Below are 19024 nucleotides of genomic sequence, written 5' to 3' on the forward strand. Positions count from 1 at the left end.
TGACAGGCAGCAGGAAAGCAGAACAGTTTCACCCAGCCCCAAATAGGAAAACATGCCCAAGGTATAAGCTATAACATAATCAGAGATATGGCAGGCTCTTCCCTCAAAGAAAACCAAAAGTGTACACTTGCCACTGATACTTTGTTTTTGTTTTTTTTCTGAAGCAGAAACCTGTCAGACAGAACCAGCTCCTTATTTCAACATTGGTGCTGTTAACTGCAGTGACAAAGAATCATTGCCAATGAAGGGCAAGAGAACCTGGAAAAGGATGATCTGTGGGTTGGAGGTGCTGAAGTAACATATGCAAAATAAGAACCTCCTAAATTGAATATGTAAAGAATTACAAAAGCATATTTTTGTCTCAGAAAACATACTAAGTATAAACACTAGACTTCTGCCATTAATTTAATAGTCTCTTATGTTTCAGATTGTAATGCTGAGAGATGGAAAGACACTTATGAAGGAAACTGCCATTTACAACATGCCCTGACATGAAAAATATTGTCATAGAAATTATTCTGGAATTAAGCAACTTCTTCCCAGCAAGAAGAACGCTTGCAAAAGAGGTAATACATTAAAAATAATAATAAGGAAATATTTCTGTTGAATCCTCAGTCTGTGACATCAAAATAGGTGTCTCTTACCTCATGACCCTCATGAGATATACTTGATCATCTTATAAATTGAAACTCTGAAGCATCTGGAGAATTAAATATCTTCCTCCATTTCTTGTTTTGCTATGACAGCAAGTGAGCACCAGAGCCAGGAATATTCCCAAATCACCTTACTTTCCTCCTCTAAGAGCATCTTACCAGATATATTATCTGCAGGAAAAGGAAGAAGGAAAGACAGAGAAGGAAACTACGTGGAATTGAACTAATAAATTAATCCCATCTTTACATAATTCTCTAATGTCAAACTACTTTACACAAGGAAGTTTTATGAACAAGCCTATTTTATATATGAAAAAAACCCTGAAATAAAACCTGATTTGACCAAACTTGTAAACCAGATAAATTTGCAGGGCTGGGAAAAGTAACCCAGTCTCCCAGCCCCCACAAGACAGGAATGACTTATACTCATTAAATGAGCTGGCATCCACCCTGTTTCATTTGGCAAGGTAATACATTGCAGAGGGAATGGTGTTCTTTCCATTAGGAATGCTTCAATGATGCCACTTTAATAGAAGAATGAGAAGGAATGCTGGGCTTGAAGCATTCCCTAAGGTGTAGGATTGACTGTTTGAACTGAGCAGTTGGAGAAAAAAAAGTTGGAAAAGAATAGCAATAGAAGTGGTATCCCAGCTACAGCTTCTGAGGAAAATTAATTTGAAATGTTGGTGGAGAAAGTGTAAAGTTGAGGAATAAATGATTAAAAGCAGTGTCAGAAACACCAGGACAAAGGCTGGGAGAGCTATGAGGACAGTGTGGAAAGGCAATCAAACTAACTGAAAACTAAGTGTGCCTCTAATTTTTGCCTTTAAGGACCATCCTTTCTCCCTTTACTGGAATGCAATGAATTACCTGGCCAGGCAATGAAGCTCTTGAATTTTGTTGTTCTGAAGGCAGGTTTACTACCAAGTTTTATGAGTGTGAATTTCTCCAAATGGGGTAGAATTAATTACCTGTAATTTTTGACTTCATGAACAGAGCAATGTGAGAAAAGTAGGACTGAACTTGTGAGATAGCCAAAGAATCTTCTGCTTTATAGGATTTTCATACGGAAATAGAAACCTAAATTGGATTGCAGAAGTTGTTCCACTGGCTAGGCTAGGTTAGCTCTATGAAACTGCTGGATTTTCACTAGGTAGCCAGTAGAGAAGGAAGAAATATTTTTTTTTTCCATAGACCTGTAGAGATACCTCCTCTGTATGCCACATATTTGCTTCTGGGTTGAGTTTAGCATTTTCATTTTGAGTTATCAAAGTCAATAGGTAGCCTATTGAAATGCATTTTTCCCCATTCAGTAAAATGTTATGAGAAGAAGAATACACTCTAAGTATGGACTGGAGGGGTGTGGGAAAGTATCAAGGCAGATGTGATGAACTTAGGAAGAATTTGAGATGAATCAGCATCATAAGAGGTTTAAAGCTACATCTGTTGTTATCTGCTGTTCATTTGGATTTGAAATAACTGCTGATAATTTAGTTCTTATAAACTAGATGGAAGAAGAAATTAAGAAATGCAGGTATGTGTCAGGAGAAGGAAAACATGAAAAACTAAAGAGATAAGAGGGAAGGCAGGATTTTGACCAATCAGGGGAGGAGCAGGTGGTCAGACATTGCTGGTCTGTTAGAATATTTTCTGCTTAAAAGAATTTTTGAGTTCTTGAATAATGAGTTGGTCTTCTGGTATTCCTGGTCTGAAAAATTCACTACTTTCAAGAAACTGACATGTGCAAGTTGCCTCCCAAAGCCCAGCATTTATCTGTTAATTCCTGTGAAAATTAGCTTGTGTATTTTGTCAGCTACCATGCAAGAAGATGGGGATGACATTTTTCCAGAACACTTCTGATACAAGAAGAATGTTGCTGTGGCAGCTGCTGGCAGTCTTAGATTTGGGTTTTTTTTTTCTCATTGCTGTTCTTGAGCTGTTGGTAGCTAAACTCTGATGTTCCTATGTGACTTTAGGTAGCACCATCATTATATTTAACAACTTGTCTGTCTCAAGTAGGACCACAAAATCTGGAACTCTTGTTGTAAAACACAAGGACCAGGAACAGAGATCTAATATGCATTTTCCCATCACTTCATTTACACTTGGGATAGTTCTTACACCTATCTGAGTCAGATTTAGTTGCTGTATTTACTCCTGGGTCACTTGCAATTGCTCCATTCTCTCATGGAGGAGGCAGTGCAGTATGAGGTATAGTTAGAAACTGAGTTCTGTATGTGGGGATCATTGATTCCACCTTAAGAAAGACAGAAGGTGTTAGGAGGCCTATTTAATCTGTCCAGGCATTTAAATGATCTGTTCCAATGTAGTATTTGAGATCCTTCTATTTAAAAAAAAAAAAAAAAAAAAAAAAAGGAAGTAATAGAAATCTGCCTTGTTAATGGTTAAGGCACTGATTTGTTTAGTCACAGATCATGATGTTTTCATTGTCAAACAGAACATAGACTTTGGCCTGCTAATCATTGTGTCAACCCCAGTATTTTTCTTGGCATGTAGACTGCATGCTCTATGTCCATGAATAAATGATTATGACAGTCAAAAAATTGCTTCCTGCATAAATCAGAATAGTGAGCACTTCATGGCAGTGGTGTGTATGCCATAAGGATGCACTTAGTATACATCTGTAGCTTTTGAGCAGCCTATATATGCTGATGTACAGCATATTATTGCAAGGATGTGTACTCCATGCTGACAGAAAATGTCTGTTATTGGGTCAAATTTCATCCAGGTGTTTTCCCTGATATGGATGAAGACTATTCCAAAAGATTAAAAATTAAACATACCTTTGTTTTATCAAATATGATGCAAAGAAAACATTAACTTCTATTTAAGCTTACTATTATGAAATCTTTTCTCAGATTATAGCAGTCAGATTCACATTTAAGATTAAAAGAATAATGGTTCATGAAGATTGTCATTATTTTAAGTGGCTATGAACTCCAAGTAAATTTCTTACACAGTAAGTTTACAAGATGGAAGAACAAAACATACTGCTTTTATGGTGAAGAAATAATTTTCAGTTTATTTGTAGAGCTTTAAAATGGGTATTCCACTGCAGGGTTGACAGTTCAGTTGTTTACAAGTCATTGTGTACATTTAAATGAATTATTACTAATAGCATACCATGGTTTCATGAGAATTAAAATGAAAAATCATGCATAATTGAATTAATTTGAAGTTTGACCCATTTGTGGTTTTTCTACATATTCTTCAAACTGCCAAACACTGGACACATTTTTACTAGGATTTCTATTTCATATTCAATTTTTTTTTAAAAAAACCTCATAAAATTAAGAGGTATCTGGCACTGGTTAGTGCATTACATTTCAGTGAGTTCCACAAAAACATACTTATTGATCACAGACCTGCAAGGCTACTGACTACTCTGCCTTTTTTAGAAGTCAAGAAAGACATGGCAATTTTTTTGGTAAAGTATTATAAAATGAGGACAATGCTAGGTCATTTATGAAACATTCTGCACTCATTGTGACTACTTAGTAGAGTTCTCATATTCCATTAAGCTGACTTGAGTCAGGTTCAGCAGTTTTTATTCACCTCTAACTCCACATCTTTTAACTTCTGTGGCATATACTGAAAAAAGAAAGAAGGTAACAGGGTAAATATATTTCTGCATTCCAAACTTGCTTAATTTTCAGTTAAACAGTTCATCATCAACAGGTGTGACATTCTCTACCCAATATACACTTCATTAAAGATTTCTGCTACTTGCCTCAGTTGCTTTCTCCCATCTCTCTTCTTTTGGATGATCAAGGCTTGTCCTGTTAATGGCTGAATGTGCTTTATGAGTTGATACAGAATTGAGGTGCCAGTCATAAATTATATTTGACTGACAGCACACAGGTCAGCTGTGACACTAATTACATGCTGAAGAAGGAGTATTTGGGAAAGTTGGAAAACCACCAGAAAACTGTCATCTAGAGATACACCAAGCCAGGTGCTTTCATCACTTCTCAGCCTATTGGGAACTCCAATGTTCTTTCTACATTCTCCCTCTCCTGCTCCTTTTTAGTGACTGACCTGGGTAATTTTCTCTCCCAATTTGTAAGTGACCTGCAAGGTACCTTCTTCAGAAAAACTTCAATAATGTAATTTCTAATTATCTATACATCAATATTCATAACGTGAAACCAAGTTAGAGTAAATATTTCAGAATATTTAATCCTGAATTTCTGTCCCAAATCATAGTAAGTTCATGGTATCTTTAGACAGAATTTGCTGCATCTCAGTCAAGCTGATGAGTTTTCTATCTCTTTTTTATTTAGTTAAATTCCCTTCCTACTGTTAAGATTATCAAAATGACAATGGGTAGAACCTTTTGCTCTAGTCATGGTAATAAATTTTCTTAGGCTTCCTGCATGAGCAGACAAGTTCCAAAGAAGCTTTACTTTCTGCAGTCACTGTAAGTCCTCCTTCCCTTTCTCTCTTCTCCTTCCTGCATCTTTCTTTAAACCATCATTTATTCATACATCCCCTCATCCTTGTATCTGTTTGGAAGCAGGCCATGTCAGAAAGATTATCAGAATGTGTGGACTCCAGGAGTTGACAATGTGGTTATGTAGAAGAACTGAAAAGGAAATTAAAGCATTTTGCAAGGAAATTTTTGGGTATTTCTTCTACAAAGGTTAGCAAGGATATTATCAAAATAACCTTATGTAGAAACTTCTGTGTCAAATTTGAAAGGCAAATTGTAATGCTTAAGTGTGAAACAGAAAAGTTGCAGTCCTGCTTGAAGTGTGAATTTCAGTGCATTAATAAATGTGGTGTCACTACTGAAACTTCCAGAACATTCCTATAATGTGTATTTCAGCTGCATGCTTGGCACTGTAATCCCCTCAGTCTTGCTTGTATAAGATTTAATCTAACCTTCAGGTTTTTGTTGCTCAACTGGGTGTTGCATGTTGCTTGTCTACTATCTGTGCTTTGTGAAGTGGTGGTAAGAAACATGTCTAAACCAATAAAAACTAGGACTTTTCATACAGATAGTGCATCTATGAATGCATGCTCTTTTACTAGCACCTTAGATGATTTAAACTAACCTTAGATTCTTTGGTACAAACTGATCATATCGAGGAGTACACAACCAATTTTGGCTTCCAAATCTTAGAACTGCTTTTTCAGCCTTTCCCATGATTACATATGTTAATGCACATCCAAGATTGATTGCATGACATCTGGAAAAGTCTAAGCTTATTTCCCTACTAGACTTAGTAGGAATCTTGTAACTTCAAGAGTACACATGAACTTCAAGAAGCTTTTACTGGAGACAGAGTTGCTGCTTAGGTGAACGTTTTCCAACTTCTCTACAAAGTGGCAGAACTTTTAAGCATAGAGGGCACCCTAACAGAATGCATCTTCTAATCTCAAACTGGCCTTTATATTGAGGTGACACATAAATTGGATTTAAATTGCTGCTCACTATTAAAAAAATATAAATCCTTCTGCAGTTCTTATAAAACCTCTACAAGACAATTAAGAGCATACAGGAATCTGCTCATCAGCTCCTCATCCTCTCTACTCCAGTGCATATGGCAAGACATCAGAGGGCTTTTTTTCTAAATTTAGCTATCCAGAACAAAAGTAGGAGTTCATTTAAATCTGTGCTGTTACTTGCATGGTATATATTACTATAGCTCATCATAGTTAAATACAACAACATGCTGATGAAGTGCTCTTCTTTAAGTAGCACTCATCACAGCAGTTAATAGTCCATCACAACAGCATAATATGAGTATAGGAATACAATAAATAACAAAAGATGTGGGCATTCTGATTGGCTAGAAATTAACATCTACTCAGAGAGCAGGAATTTGCTTACAGTGCAATTATTGAGAAATAGCCCAGCATTAATTGTGCAAACCAAGTTTTCCCAGCAGATCGGAGTACAAAGAAATGAATGTAAATAAAAAATAAGGGTCATCTTGATGTGCTTTTCAGCAATCAGGTTAAAACAATTCTTTCAGTATAATTATACATAATGTGCTTTGGCTAGAACGATTTAATTAAGTGGATCTACACTATGAAATAAAAAAAAATAAGTGTGCTGCTTGACTGGAGCACTCTTTTGGAAAGTGCTAACATGATACCATTAGGAAACTCAACAAGACAATCTACATCCATGCATTAAGACCAGCAGAAGTCTGAACATCTGTTTCCCGCTATTGAATTCACAAAAGGGGCTTCTCAGTGCAGGGAATAAGTGAAAAACAACAGTTGGATAAGGTTATCTCTGATGTTTAACAAAATGTTGAAACGTCACGAAAATGATATAAGGTGACTTGAAATAAAGGTGTGCTCAGAGTTAGCTTGGCAAGCCAAGTACAGACATAGAAAAACAAGTAAAACCTCTACCTATCACTCTTATAAAAGTGTAAAATAAGAATTAATTTATCACTAGCATACGTTTTTGTTCAAAGTAGACTGGTGAAATTGTTTTGGAGAAATATGTGATAGAGTTCCCCAAGATGTTTCTTTAGCCAGAAGAAAGAAAACAAGCAAACACAAGAAATGTCAATTAAAAGAGCTACTATTAAGTGTTAAAAAAATCGAGACAGCTATTAAAATTGAACAGTTTTATCTTGGATGTGAAAAATTCCTCTTTTTTTTTTTTTTTTTTTCTTCTTCTTCTTCTTTTTTTTTAATTTTCCAGAATCAAGACAGAGTCAAGAGTCTTGGAAAGGGAGTAGTAATAATAAAGGAGCAATGGACCCAAACACCAGCTTGCTGCCAAGGGCTGTAACACAATATCTCAGCATTTCAAGGGTAAATCAGTGTGAACTGCGTTTTGCCGTCCCTCTGAAAAAAAAAAAAAAAGTAAAAAAAAAAAAAAAAGTAAGTATTGAACTTCCGTTCAGGCGGTGTGGACTGCTGAAATATAGGAACTCGGGTTTGGAGGGGAGGGGGGGGGGGAAGAAAAGGGGAAAAAAAAAAAAAAAAAAAAAAAAAAGAAGGGTTTCCCAAAGTGAGCACCGAGCGGGGCGGACAGAAGTATGAAGAGCGGCAGCGCGGCTGCTGCCCGTCTGCTCAGCTCAGCTCGGGGGGACCGCGGCGGCTGCCGGAGGCTCAGAGCACAGCGGGTCAGTGAGTGCGGCCCCGGGGGGAACCCTGACTGCCCCGACCCCGGCCCCGGGGGTAAACCCTGCCTGCAAGCACCGGGGAGAGCCCTGCATGCCTAAAGTGTGTGTGGGGGGGAAGCCCTTTCTGCCTGCCTGCCTGCCCTGGCACCGGGGGGAGCTCTGCCTGCCTGCCTTGTTGGAGGGAGCCCTGCCTGCACCTGGGGTTCGCTGGGGTTCGCTGCCAGCCCCCCGAGGGAACCTGCAGCCCGTGTGTCTTTCTGGGTTTAAAGAGAAAGGGGACGGGGAACGCAGGGGGAAGGTGAGGTTCATCCTGCGGCTGCTGGCTGCGGAGTAGGGGCTTTTGTTTCCTTGCCCCCCTGTCTCCGGGGCGGCTGTGAGGGATCCGCCGGGGAAGGGGAAAGGCTCAGCGGCCGGCACCGCGCTGTGGGGCGGTTGTCTGCGCACCGGGCAGCTGAGGGTGCTTCTTTCTGGTTGTAAGGTTTTGTTTTGTTATTGGGGTTTTTTGTTTGTTTGTTTGTGTTTTTTTATTTTTATTTTTTCCCTCCCACTCTGTCTGTCCGGAGTTGGAAAGCATCGCGGAGGGGGAATGAGAGGGTTCGTGGGTGCGGGGTGGGATGCGGGGGCTCCTGGCGGGCTGCCCCGGGGCATCCTTTGGAGGGCCAGGGGCTGCTTGGTCCTGCCCCCGAGGGGCAGACCTGGGAGCAGCGCTTCCAGCCAGCACTCATGGCAAAGACATTAGCTCAGTCTGAGTGTGGAGGGGCCCCGAGAAGGACAACCGCATCCCGGCGCAGCGCAGAGTTGGGCTCCGCGGCGGGTGAGAGCGGGGGGCGGGACTTTGACGGGCTGGCGACTGCCGGGCGCTCCGAGCGGTGCGGGACAAACGCGGAGGCGGAGGGAGGCGGGGGATAGATTTCCCCTTGTGTAGCGACGTGCGCATTTCCCGCCCGTCTTTCGGGTGGCTCCTGCTCCCTGTGCGCTCCCACCCCTCTCCCTCCGCCCTTCCCCCCCGGTTTCTGGCTTATCTTGCTCGGGGCACCGCGTAACCCTGGCTTGCTGGTGGAGCGAGGAGAAGGGGTTTGTGGCTTTGTAGAGCCCGTGGGAAGTGTGAGAGGAGGCTGCGGGAAGTGCTGGGGAGGAGGTGGCCAAGCCATGAGCGGTGGCAGTGGGTGCCCCGGGGCGCTCCCAGCCTGCCAGCCCCCGCTGCCCCAAAGAGCAGGCGAGGGGAGTCCCGCCACATTCCCGAATCCGTCCTTCCAGGTTTTTGCTTTCCTCTTCTGGTTCTGGATTCAAATCTCTGGAGGGCAGAGGTTGACGTTAAGAGGGCTTCGTTTCCTCGCTAGTGCTCTTGTAGGAAATGAAGGTTGCTGTCTTCGTCTCTAGGATTGCTGTCAGCATCCTGCTGCAGTGGTGTGTGGCACCTGAGCCCACTGGCTTTGCTTGCTTCTAGGGGATAAAGACTCTTGGGACACCAGGAAAGGTGCATTGCACCATTACACTTCTGATACTATTTTGAAATTAAAAATGAAAAAAAAAAAAAGTATACTTCAGTTTCCCTGCGTGTTAAATTGTGAATGGTTTCTTCACTGTCGAGTGGACGCTATGCCAAATGTAATTATTTTATTGTGGTTTTGTGGTATGGATTGTGATTTAATAGGAAATTAGCTGACATTCCTAAATTCATATCAAATGGTACAATAGGCCATCTGATCATTATTATACTGTGGTACCCTAGTGGGAAGTGCAACCAAACTAAACCAAACCAAACCTAGATGCTGGTGGTGAGTTAAGGAGGAATCAGTACTATAGCCATGTTTCTAGATCTTACTCACTTTAGATTGCTAACCTCTTTTACCCAGTCTTTTTTGAACTGGCACACTTATTATTCAAAGAACCTCTTTGACTATACTTTACACCTCTCAGTAAGCTTCACACTAATTTCAGGACAAGACTTGTAAACGGAATTTCATAATTAAAAGCAAAGATTAGGAGTCAGCTTGAAATGCAGTGTGAGTGCAGCAAAAGACAAGTTTATATTCTTGTAAGACATGTCAGTTTAAATAAGTATTTCCTTCTCTAGTTGGTGGAGATTGAAACTTTTGTGATAAATTTTAATGGTAATTTTGCTTACCAAAATTACCTTACCAAGATAATTTTGCTTACCAAGCAAAATTACAAGCAGAAAAATACTACAGAGCCAGGCAAAGAGAAGTCAACTTGAAAGTTTTTGGACTGTTTTATGAATCAGGCTCAGTTTCCAGAAATTAAAATTTTATGAGCAAGGAGATATCAAACATTCCTAAAGTTTTATTTCAGTCTGTGTGAGAAGGACTTTTTGGTTTCCTTTTGGTAGAGGAGACATTCTGGAGGCAATAGAATTGTTTCTACTAGGCATAGTCCTGAAAATGTCCAGGCTTCCAATGATTAGCTCAGATTTTTAACTCCATTCTGGTCTGGCCTCAAACCAAGGGTCTTACAGGTCTAAAGTATCAGTAAGGTGTTGTGCCAGGTTCTCTATCCTTCTCTCCAAGTACTGCACACATTTGTAACATGTATATTCATAACGTAAAGGACAAAGGCTTCTTGTGATTAAAGTTTACTTTATCAGCATAGATCACATTTTGATGTAAGCCCCTAAAAATTCTAATTGATTAATGAGTTTCAGATGGTGTTTCCCCTCCAGTGCCCCTCCCCCAGCTCCTAACATGTACAGTATGCTCCAAGTTAATCTGGGAAAGCTCCAGAAACCTTGGGCTAAATTGGTTGTGGTATAGTTTATAAGGATAATAAAATAACTAGAAAAATTGAATTTCCTTACAAAAATACACTTGCTGCACTTGTGAGCTTGCTTTTTATCTGCTTGTTTATGGTGGTGAGAATGCAGACAAGAAAGACCTGTTGTTTCTTACAGAAAGTAAAGCCCTCTAACAGCTCTTAAAGAGGAGATATATGATAAAGCAGCAGAATCCCTTTAAAAATTGTTTAGTTTTACATATGTAAAGGGCAAAATGAGTAAATAATGTTCTGTAGCAAGCTGGCAACTGCAGGTGGTTAAGACTGACTGAGTAACATCTTACCAGAGAGCAACAGGTCTCTGTTTTTTCCTAATGCTGCTTCTTGTCCATTTAAAGGATTTCACGTAGGGAGACTTGAACTTGGAGAAGTTATTCCCACTGTCTTGCAGATCTCACCATAGGGAACAATTTCTTGATGTTAAAAATACCAATTACAGAAGTTGTTAGTTACCTCTGTGGCTCTCAAAGGAAGATGTTAATATTTCCCCCACCCCCATTTCCACACATATATTTGTACATGGGTGAGGGGGTGGAAAAATAAGAGCAGCCTTTAGTCTATGGACTAATCACATACTCTCCAAACCTGAAAAATATGCCAGGAAAACTGAAATCAGTTTTCAAACGTGAATGTATTTATGCTGGGACGTGCTGTGTGTGTAAAACCAGCACTTGCTTATGTGAAAGTGGTGATTGACAGTATGGGTCCCAAATTGTGGGCAGCCTCATTGCTGCTTGCACAAACGTGCAACTTGTCACTGCAACTTAATCTGTTTATGAACAGGGAATCTTTTATTTAAGCCTCTCTTGCACCCAGCTTGCACTTAGAGTAAGTGACTGCTTCACACAGCCCACTTAAACTCCAGTAAAGTTTCAAAAGTTCTGTTCTTTTCCATCTGCTTGAGGTGATTAGAACTAGCAGGGAGATCCAGCAGAGACCCTTGCCAGATACTCATGAGCTCTGTTCTGGCTTTTGATCCTCTGTCTCCTCTCTTTCCAGGATGGCTGATTTCCAATAGCATTACCTTCTCTCTGAGACAGCAGGAGATTGTCTGCAGTTAGAACCGATACCCCTCTGTCAAAGCCAATGTGCAGTCTGGTGTTCAAGTTCCTATTGTTCCTCTTGTCTAAGTTGCTGTCTACTCTCTCTACTACTGACAGTAAAGCTAGAGCACAGTTGTGTTGTTTCTTCTACAACTGGTAGCTAATACACTTCCTCAGTCATATTACAAGAAACCTCCTTTTGCAAGCTTAAAACCTGCATGTTTAATTTGATGAAGATTTTCTCAATTAGAATCTGGACTCCATGTCCCATGGCAGAGTTATGGCATCTTCTCTTCCAGGTTTGTAAAGCTGGAACCAGGCCACTGAGTTGGTATATGTGCAGATCTTCATTGGTGGATGACTCTGGTTTAGCTGCCAACTGAACAGAGCCAGTCAATTAATTTGGCTGCTAGGTGACAGTACCTAGGTGGGCCAAACCAGATGTCACAGTCAAGCTGGTAATGTACAAAGGGGACATTGTGTAGGACCTTTGCAACAAAGTTTATTTGATCAGATTGATCTCAACACAGTTTTATATTTGCTTTATATTTTTTCCCCTCCAAAGCCACATTTAACATCTTTTTATTCTTTTCTAACTGAATAATAATAAAAAAAATCCTTGTTTTGCTGGATACTTAAAATCTATGCTAATTCTTCAGTCAAGTTATAAAGAGCAGGTGACTCAGCAAGACTTGTTCATCCCTGGCCTGGAAGAATTTTATCTAGGACCAAGTTAAAAGTAGTCATTCATGCACAAGTTGTGATTAGGATAAGGCTGAAGCAACAATGGGACTCAGGTAATAATATAGAGAAAATTGCACAGCCAGCAACTACTTGATATAAGCCATTATGTGTATATGATGGAACTGGATGGGTGTTTTGGGGTAAAAGTTTACTGGTTTGTATGATTAATTCACAGGGTGGAGCTCCTGTGTTTTCTGTGTATGCATATCTACGTATACACATACATTTTTATATATATATTTTTACTATATAGAATATTTTTTTTCCTCCCAGCAATCACTGATGTTGGTTGAAGGGTGTTACTCTTGCCATTTTACAGATAGGGAAGGTGGTTGGAATAGGAAAGTGAATTGAATCCAAGGATCTGTGCCTTATTGTGCAGCCAGTTTTATTTTCTAGATTGAACAGCTTTCCCCTCGTATGTACTGAGTACAGAACATATAATTCTTTAATCCTTTTGTTCCACCAGTTAACCCCAACAAAAGCCAGTGGAGTTACAGAAGATTACTTGTTTGATTCTCACTGCTTTCACCTGATGATCACTGACAACAATCAGCAGGTAGTGTAAGTTACACTGCTGGCAAAATACAAGCAGTGAGCTACAATGCCCAGACAACTAAATGTAGTACTGTAAAGCAAAATAAAACTTCTCTGTTCTGTTGAAGCAAGCAGAAAGAAATATAACCTTTCAGTGTGTTGAATCTGTTACATGTCACTGGGTGTACTGTAAACTATCCCACACTGAATTCTTCAGCTAGACAATAAGTCTAAGAATTTGATATGTTGTCCTCTTACTGAGAGAGGTGGAAAAAAAGACTGTGCTGCATAAATATGACTTCTAACAAAACAGAATGAAAAAGAGTTAAAGACCTTACCTTGTCTTGCTTCAGAATAGTAGAGGGGAAAAAGCTGCTTTTTGAGGAATAAAGCAGCATTTCGAGGTAAGCTTTGAAAATGCTTGAGTGTTTTATATCAGCCTCTCCAGTTCATAGAGAATTGCAGCATTCTGTAGCACATTTGACATGTTTGTGTTGGCTAGTGCTAGAGTTGTGTATGATGATTTGATGTTGCTGTTAGAAAGCAGTGAGATTAGAAAACCCAATTTTTTTTGGCTGCTTTGTTCATACCTTACATCTGCCAAAAACACCCCCCGTGAAACAGTTGGAGGAAAAGAAACTTGCCTGAGCTGTGGTGATGTATCCTTGAATGCTACTGTCTGCCTCTGTGGCTATTTTATTTCTCTGACCAAATTCCTCACTGCTAAATTGTCAAGAAACTTTTCTCCAGCTCACCAGAAAAGAAATGTTAAGACATTTTAAGGGGGTGAACTGATGGTATCTGAGTAAAGAATCAAAACTCTGGCCTTGACTACTGGCAGAATCCTCAGAGGGGTCTTGAAAGAGCTGAGGACTCAGCTACTGTTGCCTTCACCTAACTCAGTTCAGCTTCTTCACAGATCCCAGCTCCTATGTGAAGTGTTAACAGTTAATGATTGGGCTGCTATAACTGATGAAGATGGACATTGTAATGAAGATTAGGTACTCCAGCAAAGAAGTCTTGTGGTGGCTTAAGTAAAATTTATTTTAGAAGTGCAGTAGCTCTCAGCATTTGTAAAAAGAATTTGATAGTTTCTGATGCTTGTAGTTTGACAACTGACCCACAATATCACTCGTAGAATTTGTGATAGGAGTTACAAGTAAAAAATTATAATCTGCCACTTGAAGGCTGTTTTCTTTTCAATCCAAGCTAGGATTGTTTTGTTTGTTTGTTTTTTTCCTTTGATTATAACAAGAAAATATTTAACTGAAGCGTAGGGCAGTTTTTCAGAGAATTAGGATGGAGAAAATTCATTCCTTTCAGAAATTAAACTAAAGAAGGATTACACAGGAGTAATGTTGGATTGTATGTAATTCACCTGTGATTCTTTAGTGTTGTTTGTGGAGACTCTTCATCAGTAATACATTTCTCATTCTGCAGTCCTCACTTTGCATGGCTGCTTCACAAATTGACCCATATTATTAATTCAGTGCTGCTATTTCAAGCTGACCTAGTCCCAGTATAGAGATGCCTGGATCATTTTTAGCTTCTAGAGATTCTGTCCCATGTTTTTCTGCCTTTCCTCATCTTTCCTAGTTTTAAACTGCTTTAAACTAGGAATACCTTTCTTGTTTCTGGTGCTTCTCACTTACTACTAAACTCATGCACCCATGCATCCTTTTAAATCAGAGCTCTTTATTCTTTTTTCCTCCTGCCATGAATCTCAGTCCTTGAGCCTGTTACATACCCTGGTTGTTGATTTTTATGAAACAAGAGCTTAGGTCAGTATGAAATATTTAAAGACAGCTCTGTATTTTTGAGCCAAACTGAAATAGTATCTCAAATCCCTGATTTCTCTGCTCTGTGTCTCCACAGAGATCAGCATGAACCATAAACAGAGTGCTGTGCTTGTTTCACAGTCTGATGGGGAAAACCAAAGCACAACCATGTAGCTGCTGCTTCCAAGGATGGGGGGATCAGTCCTTGAGGAGCAGAGAAGCAGGACCAGTGGGGCAGCTCAAAGACTCCCAACACTTAACCAATATTTAACACATGATGCATTGTCTTACCTGAAACTAAAGTTTCAGTAAGGTGTCACTGAAGCAAGGGAGCACTTGTGTATGAGATGGAAGTGGGAAGTGAGGGTTACCAGCACTATCTGCTATGCTGCTTTCTGAAGAAATAATGCTATTTAGTAAATATATTTGATGGGTTTTTAAAATTATTATAAAACTGTAGAATAGGCTGATTCCTTTAGTAACTACATTTGTTAATTGTTAGTAAGTCTGCTGTAGTAGCATAACTCAGTTGTTCCCATGTTTTTCTTGGGCCTGATCCAAAAATCTCGGAAACTTTCCATTTATTTTGAATGGGTTTCGGATCAGGCACTGTAGTGACATTTTAGCTTGGTGTAAAATGTTTATTTTCATTTGATTTTAATCATTCCTTGCAGAATATTTGGATATGTGTTGCCAACATGTTTAGCTTGGTGAGTACAAATGAAGTTAAGCTATCTGTATGATTTAATCACTTTCAGTGTGATCCATTAACAAAACAAAACTTCAGTCATCAAAGTTGTATTCATGTCTTAGATCCACATCTGTTTGTCTGACATCTGGTTTCTTAGATTCATAGTTACTGTTGTTCCTTTCTACAGTTCTAAACAGAGAACCTGTAAACTTTTATTTCATATATGATATTAATTTTTTTTATTATTATTTTTTAATATATGTTATAAAACAGGTACAACAAGTGGATAAGCAATGTGCACTGCTCTGAGCCCCAAGGCACGTGGGCCTGGCCTCTCTGATATGCATCAATACAGTCAGTGGCTTGCAAGTAGACATGAGGCCAACTTGTTACCAATGAAAGAAGATTTGGCCCTGTGGCTCACAAACCTACTGGGTAAGATACAATAAGATGAAATACAAATACTGGACAATAAGAGAGAACTCTGTACACCATTAGCTGGGAATTCAGTCCTTCAGACTGCCTTTCAAAAAGAAAAGTATTTATGGTTTGTAGCTACCTCCACATAATGCAACTGTTAGCAAGGTCAGAAAAGCTGCTAAGTCCTTTGCCTCCACAGTTTCTGTGAGTAGCATAATTGAACTTTATCACTAATTTCCTGTTCATCTTTCCTCAAATGCTCTTTTCAGTGTGTTTTCTGTATTAATACCATTAAGCTGAATTGTGCTATTTACTGCCATCAACGACACCTTCAATTTTTATTGGAATGCCTCCTAAGGAGTATGTCTGTGCTGACTGCCTTGAATGGAAGGAGCTATTAAATAGCTCCTAGCTGACCAAGTAGTCAAGTGATTAATAGTTGCAGCCAAAGGTGCTGCACACAGACTTGGGGAAGCTTCTGCATGGAGCAGGCTGACGTAGTGGCTGCAGCTGGGACCTGGGGATTTACTGGTAGCAGCTGGATGTGTGTGAAGCTGAAATGTTGTTGAGGAAAGAGGATGCACATGAAAAGCCAAGAAAAACCAGGTAGATAGAAGGAGGAGTAAATGAGAACAAGTTCCTGGCAGGAAGAGACAGTTCTTTGGGGTATACATACTCAAGAAGGCAGAATTTAGAAGCTGTGAGCCAGGAAATCCTATATTGTTTGCTGAGAGCATTCAGGGCAAAAAAGCCTTTGTGTGATCTCCGAAGTATCCTACCAAAAAAATGACTTATACAATGCCTCATCCTAAAGGAAGCATGCCAGTCGGTAAACAAAGAGGAGAAAACACTTCAGAGGAGCTGATGTTTACATGACAGTTCTGTTGGTGTTATTTTGGGAAAAACTTGGGTGAGTGGTTTTAAATTTGTGCTGTGTGTTGGTTTTTTTCCTGGAAGTCAGTTCTGGTGAGACACAGGCAATGTCTTGTCTTGGCAAATGTTGAAACCAAATCTTCACAATGGCACCAAATAGCAAAATCTATCTATCTAGTGCCTTTCACCTGCACATATTGTTTCATTTCTTTTTTTTTTTTTTTTTTCTTTTTCTTTGTTTTTTGTTTTGCTTGTTTGTTTTGTTTTTAAGAGGGAGGGAAAAATCACTGTTAGGAGAGGTGTGGTCAGTGATTACAGGATCAGTAGAATGCAAATAGAGTATTTTGCAGGTAAGTGATACCCATTTTAGAGTTGGAGTAGTTATGAAGCTACAACTGCAAACTTGGCACTTGGTTTAAGTTACATCTTTGTGTGGTACTTCCATTTAAATTAATGAGCTTTGACTATAAAATTGTCTAGACAATGTCAGCACAAAATCCAGAAATCCTGACTTTTCATTCCAATTACCACAAGACAGCAATCCAAAGACTGTTTTTTGAATCAGAAGCAGCACATTCCATTAAGGATTTAATATATTGTTTAAGTGTTTTAAACAATGAAGTTTTAGTGAGCCACTCTAAAACAAATAGAAGCTTGTTTGCAGCTCATAGTTCTCACAGTGACAAGTTTAGGAATGAGGTCACTTTTTTAGCAAGAAAGTAACACCCAGCAGGAGGTTCTGAAATGCCAACTATAATTAAAAATCTGATTTTTCATATGGACACCAAATTCTGCACTGAAGAACTAAATGGGCACAACCTTCTCTTAATTAAGCAGCATGCACAGTTCATTTGCTTAATGCATTCCCCTACACCTCCTCACACCAAGCTCTTCTCAGTTTGTCTTGAAGAACTGAAATTAGTGATTTGTTAAAGTGCTTTAAATTCCTGTGTAGACATTGTTATTCAAATTAATAATTCAATTAAGTTTAAATTCACATTCAAAATAAATTAAGTGGAACTGAATTAAAGTAATTAATATTCATATAAATATATTAACTAAGAATTCATATTTCATTTAATTGCAGTATAATTTAGGTTAATGAGAGGAGAGACACTTGAATATGTAAGATAAAATGGGTATAAATTTGTAGCATATTTTTCATATGCATGGATGTGCAGATAGCACAGGACAGATAATATTCTATTTATCCACAGTGTAGTTTGCTCTGTGCTATAGACTGTGTGGCCTCATTTTAAATGTTATTATACCAGTTGTAATATGATAGGATTTCCCAATTTATCAAGCAAATTAATACACATTTTTATTAATATTTGCCATGGTTTTTTTTTTTTTCATATTTTGGTCATTCATTTGTACTCTGACTTGAGAAGGACATAATCTTTTCAAAGAAATTCAGTTTAAAAAAACCCAAAGCAATAGAAAATATTTTAGATAAGGGTAGGGTTCACTGTCCAGTACTGTCTTGTTTTCTCTTGTGTTTCTGCAGAGGACAAATGGCTGACATGAGGAGGAGTGGGCCTCATCACCACTCTGTGGTTCAGGACAAGTGATGAGGATGGTTTCTTTCTTTCTCCTTGGCTATTGTGTAAAGCTCTGATATGTTTTTCCCATTCCCATTGCCCATTTACCAGCTGCAGAGGGTTATGATTTTGTAGCTTATTCCAACCAGCTTCATTTAGCACATGGGATCACAGAACAGACCTGTAAGGTGTGCCCTGGGGCTCCCAGGTTTCAAAGCTGAGGTCTGTTCCTGAAAGAGCTTTCTGAGCTCATAGGAAAGGAGCTGGAAAGTGCCAGGTACTGAGGAATTGGATGTGGAAGTGTTGAATGTTGCATGAGGCATGAAAAGTTGCTTGGGTTCAGAAGTGAAAGAGGTTTGAAGACAAGGAACAGAGAGGTGAGAATGTTAAGAGAGGCACTGAGATGGAGACCATGTGTGGAACTTAAAGGTGCATTGATGGAGGCATCTAGTTTGGGGGATGAAGGATGGGAAGTCTTCTGCAAGAAAACTGTCTGTCTCAGATTCCAAATGATAGCAAAACTTTCTTCAGCTCGATGATCTTGCTCATCTTGCTGTCTATGGGAATTCTGTAGCAGTATCTTTAATTTCAACATCAGCATGTTCAGTTCAAGCCATTGGGAAATGCAGGTTTTAAGCATCTGAATATCAAGACATTCATGGCACTGATAGTTCTAGTGATTCTCCTGGCATTGATGCAGTGTCTGGTTTACTTGAGAGGTTTTGTAATTTTCTTTAGTATCAAAATGCCTTTGGGATTTTTAGTATGTCCCATGGTAAGTAAGTGGTAATGTCTCAGTGCCACCAAAACTCTCTCTTGCTGTCAGCTGCTGTAGG

The 19024-nt window shown here is 39.3% G+C and overlaps 1 protein-coding gene across 3 annotated transcripts in view; it reads left to right on the plus strand.

Moving 5' to 3' along the window:
- Nucleotides 1-7636: 7636 nt before the first annotated feature.
- The window catches only part of GAS2 (growth arrest specific 2), a 64149-nt gene continuing 52761 nt past the window's right edge, over nucleotides 7637-19024 (plus strand). The window contains exons 1-2 of one of the 3 annotated variants that reach the window (XM_030451467.1): nucleotides 7637-7768; nucleotides 15625-15786. In XM_030451467.1, the coding sequence (XP_030307327.1) occupies nucleotides 15645-15786 (142 nt within the window). In that variant the 5' untranslated portion in view covers nucleotides 7637-7768; nucleotides 15625-15644. Of the gene's footprint in view, nucleotides 7769-7989; nucleotides 8067-8534; nucleotides 8583-15624; nucleotides 15787-19024 lie in introns of those variants that run through there. The other 2 variants (XM_030451468.1, XM_030451469.1) reach the window with 2 other exon arrangements.

Source organism: Calypte anna, chromosome 5 (assembly GCF_003957555.1).
Source record: "Calypte anna isolate BGI_N300 chromosome 5, bCalAnn1_v1.p, whole genome shotgun sequence".
NCBI classification, from domain to species: domain Eukaryota; kingdom Metazoa; phylum Chordata; class Aves; order Apodiformes; family Trochilidae; genus Calypte; species Calypte anna.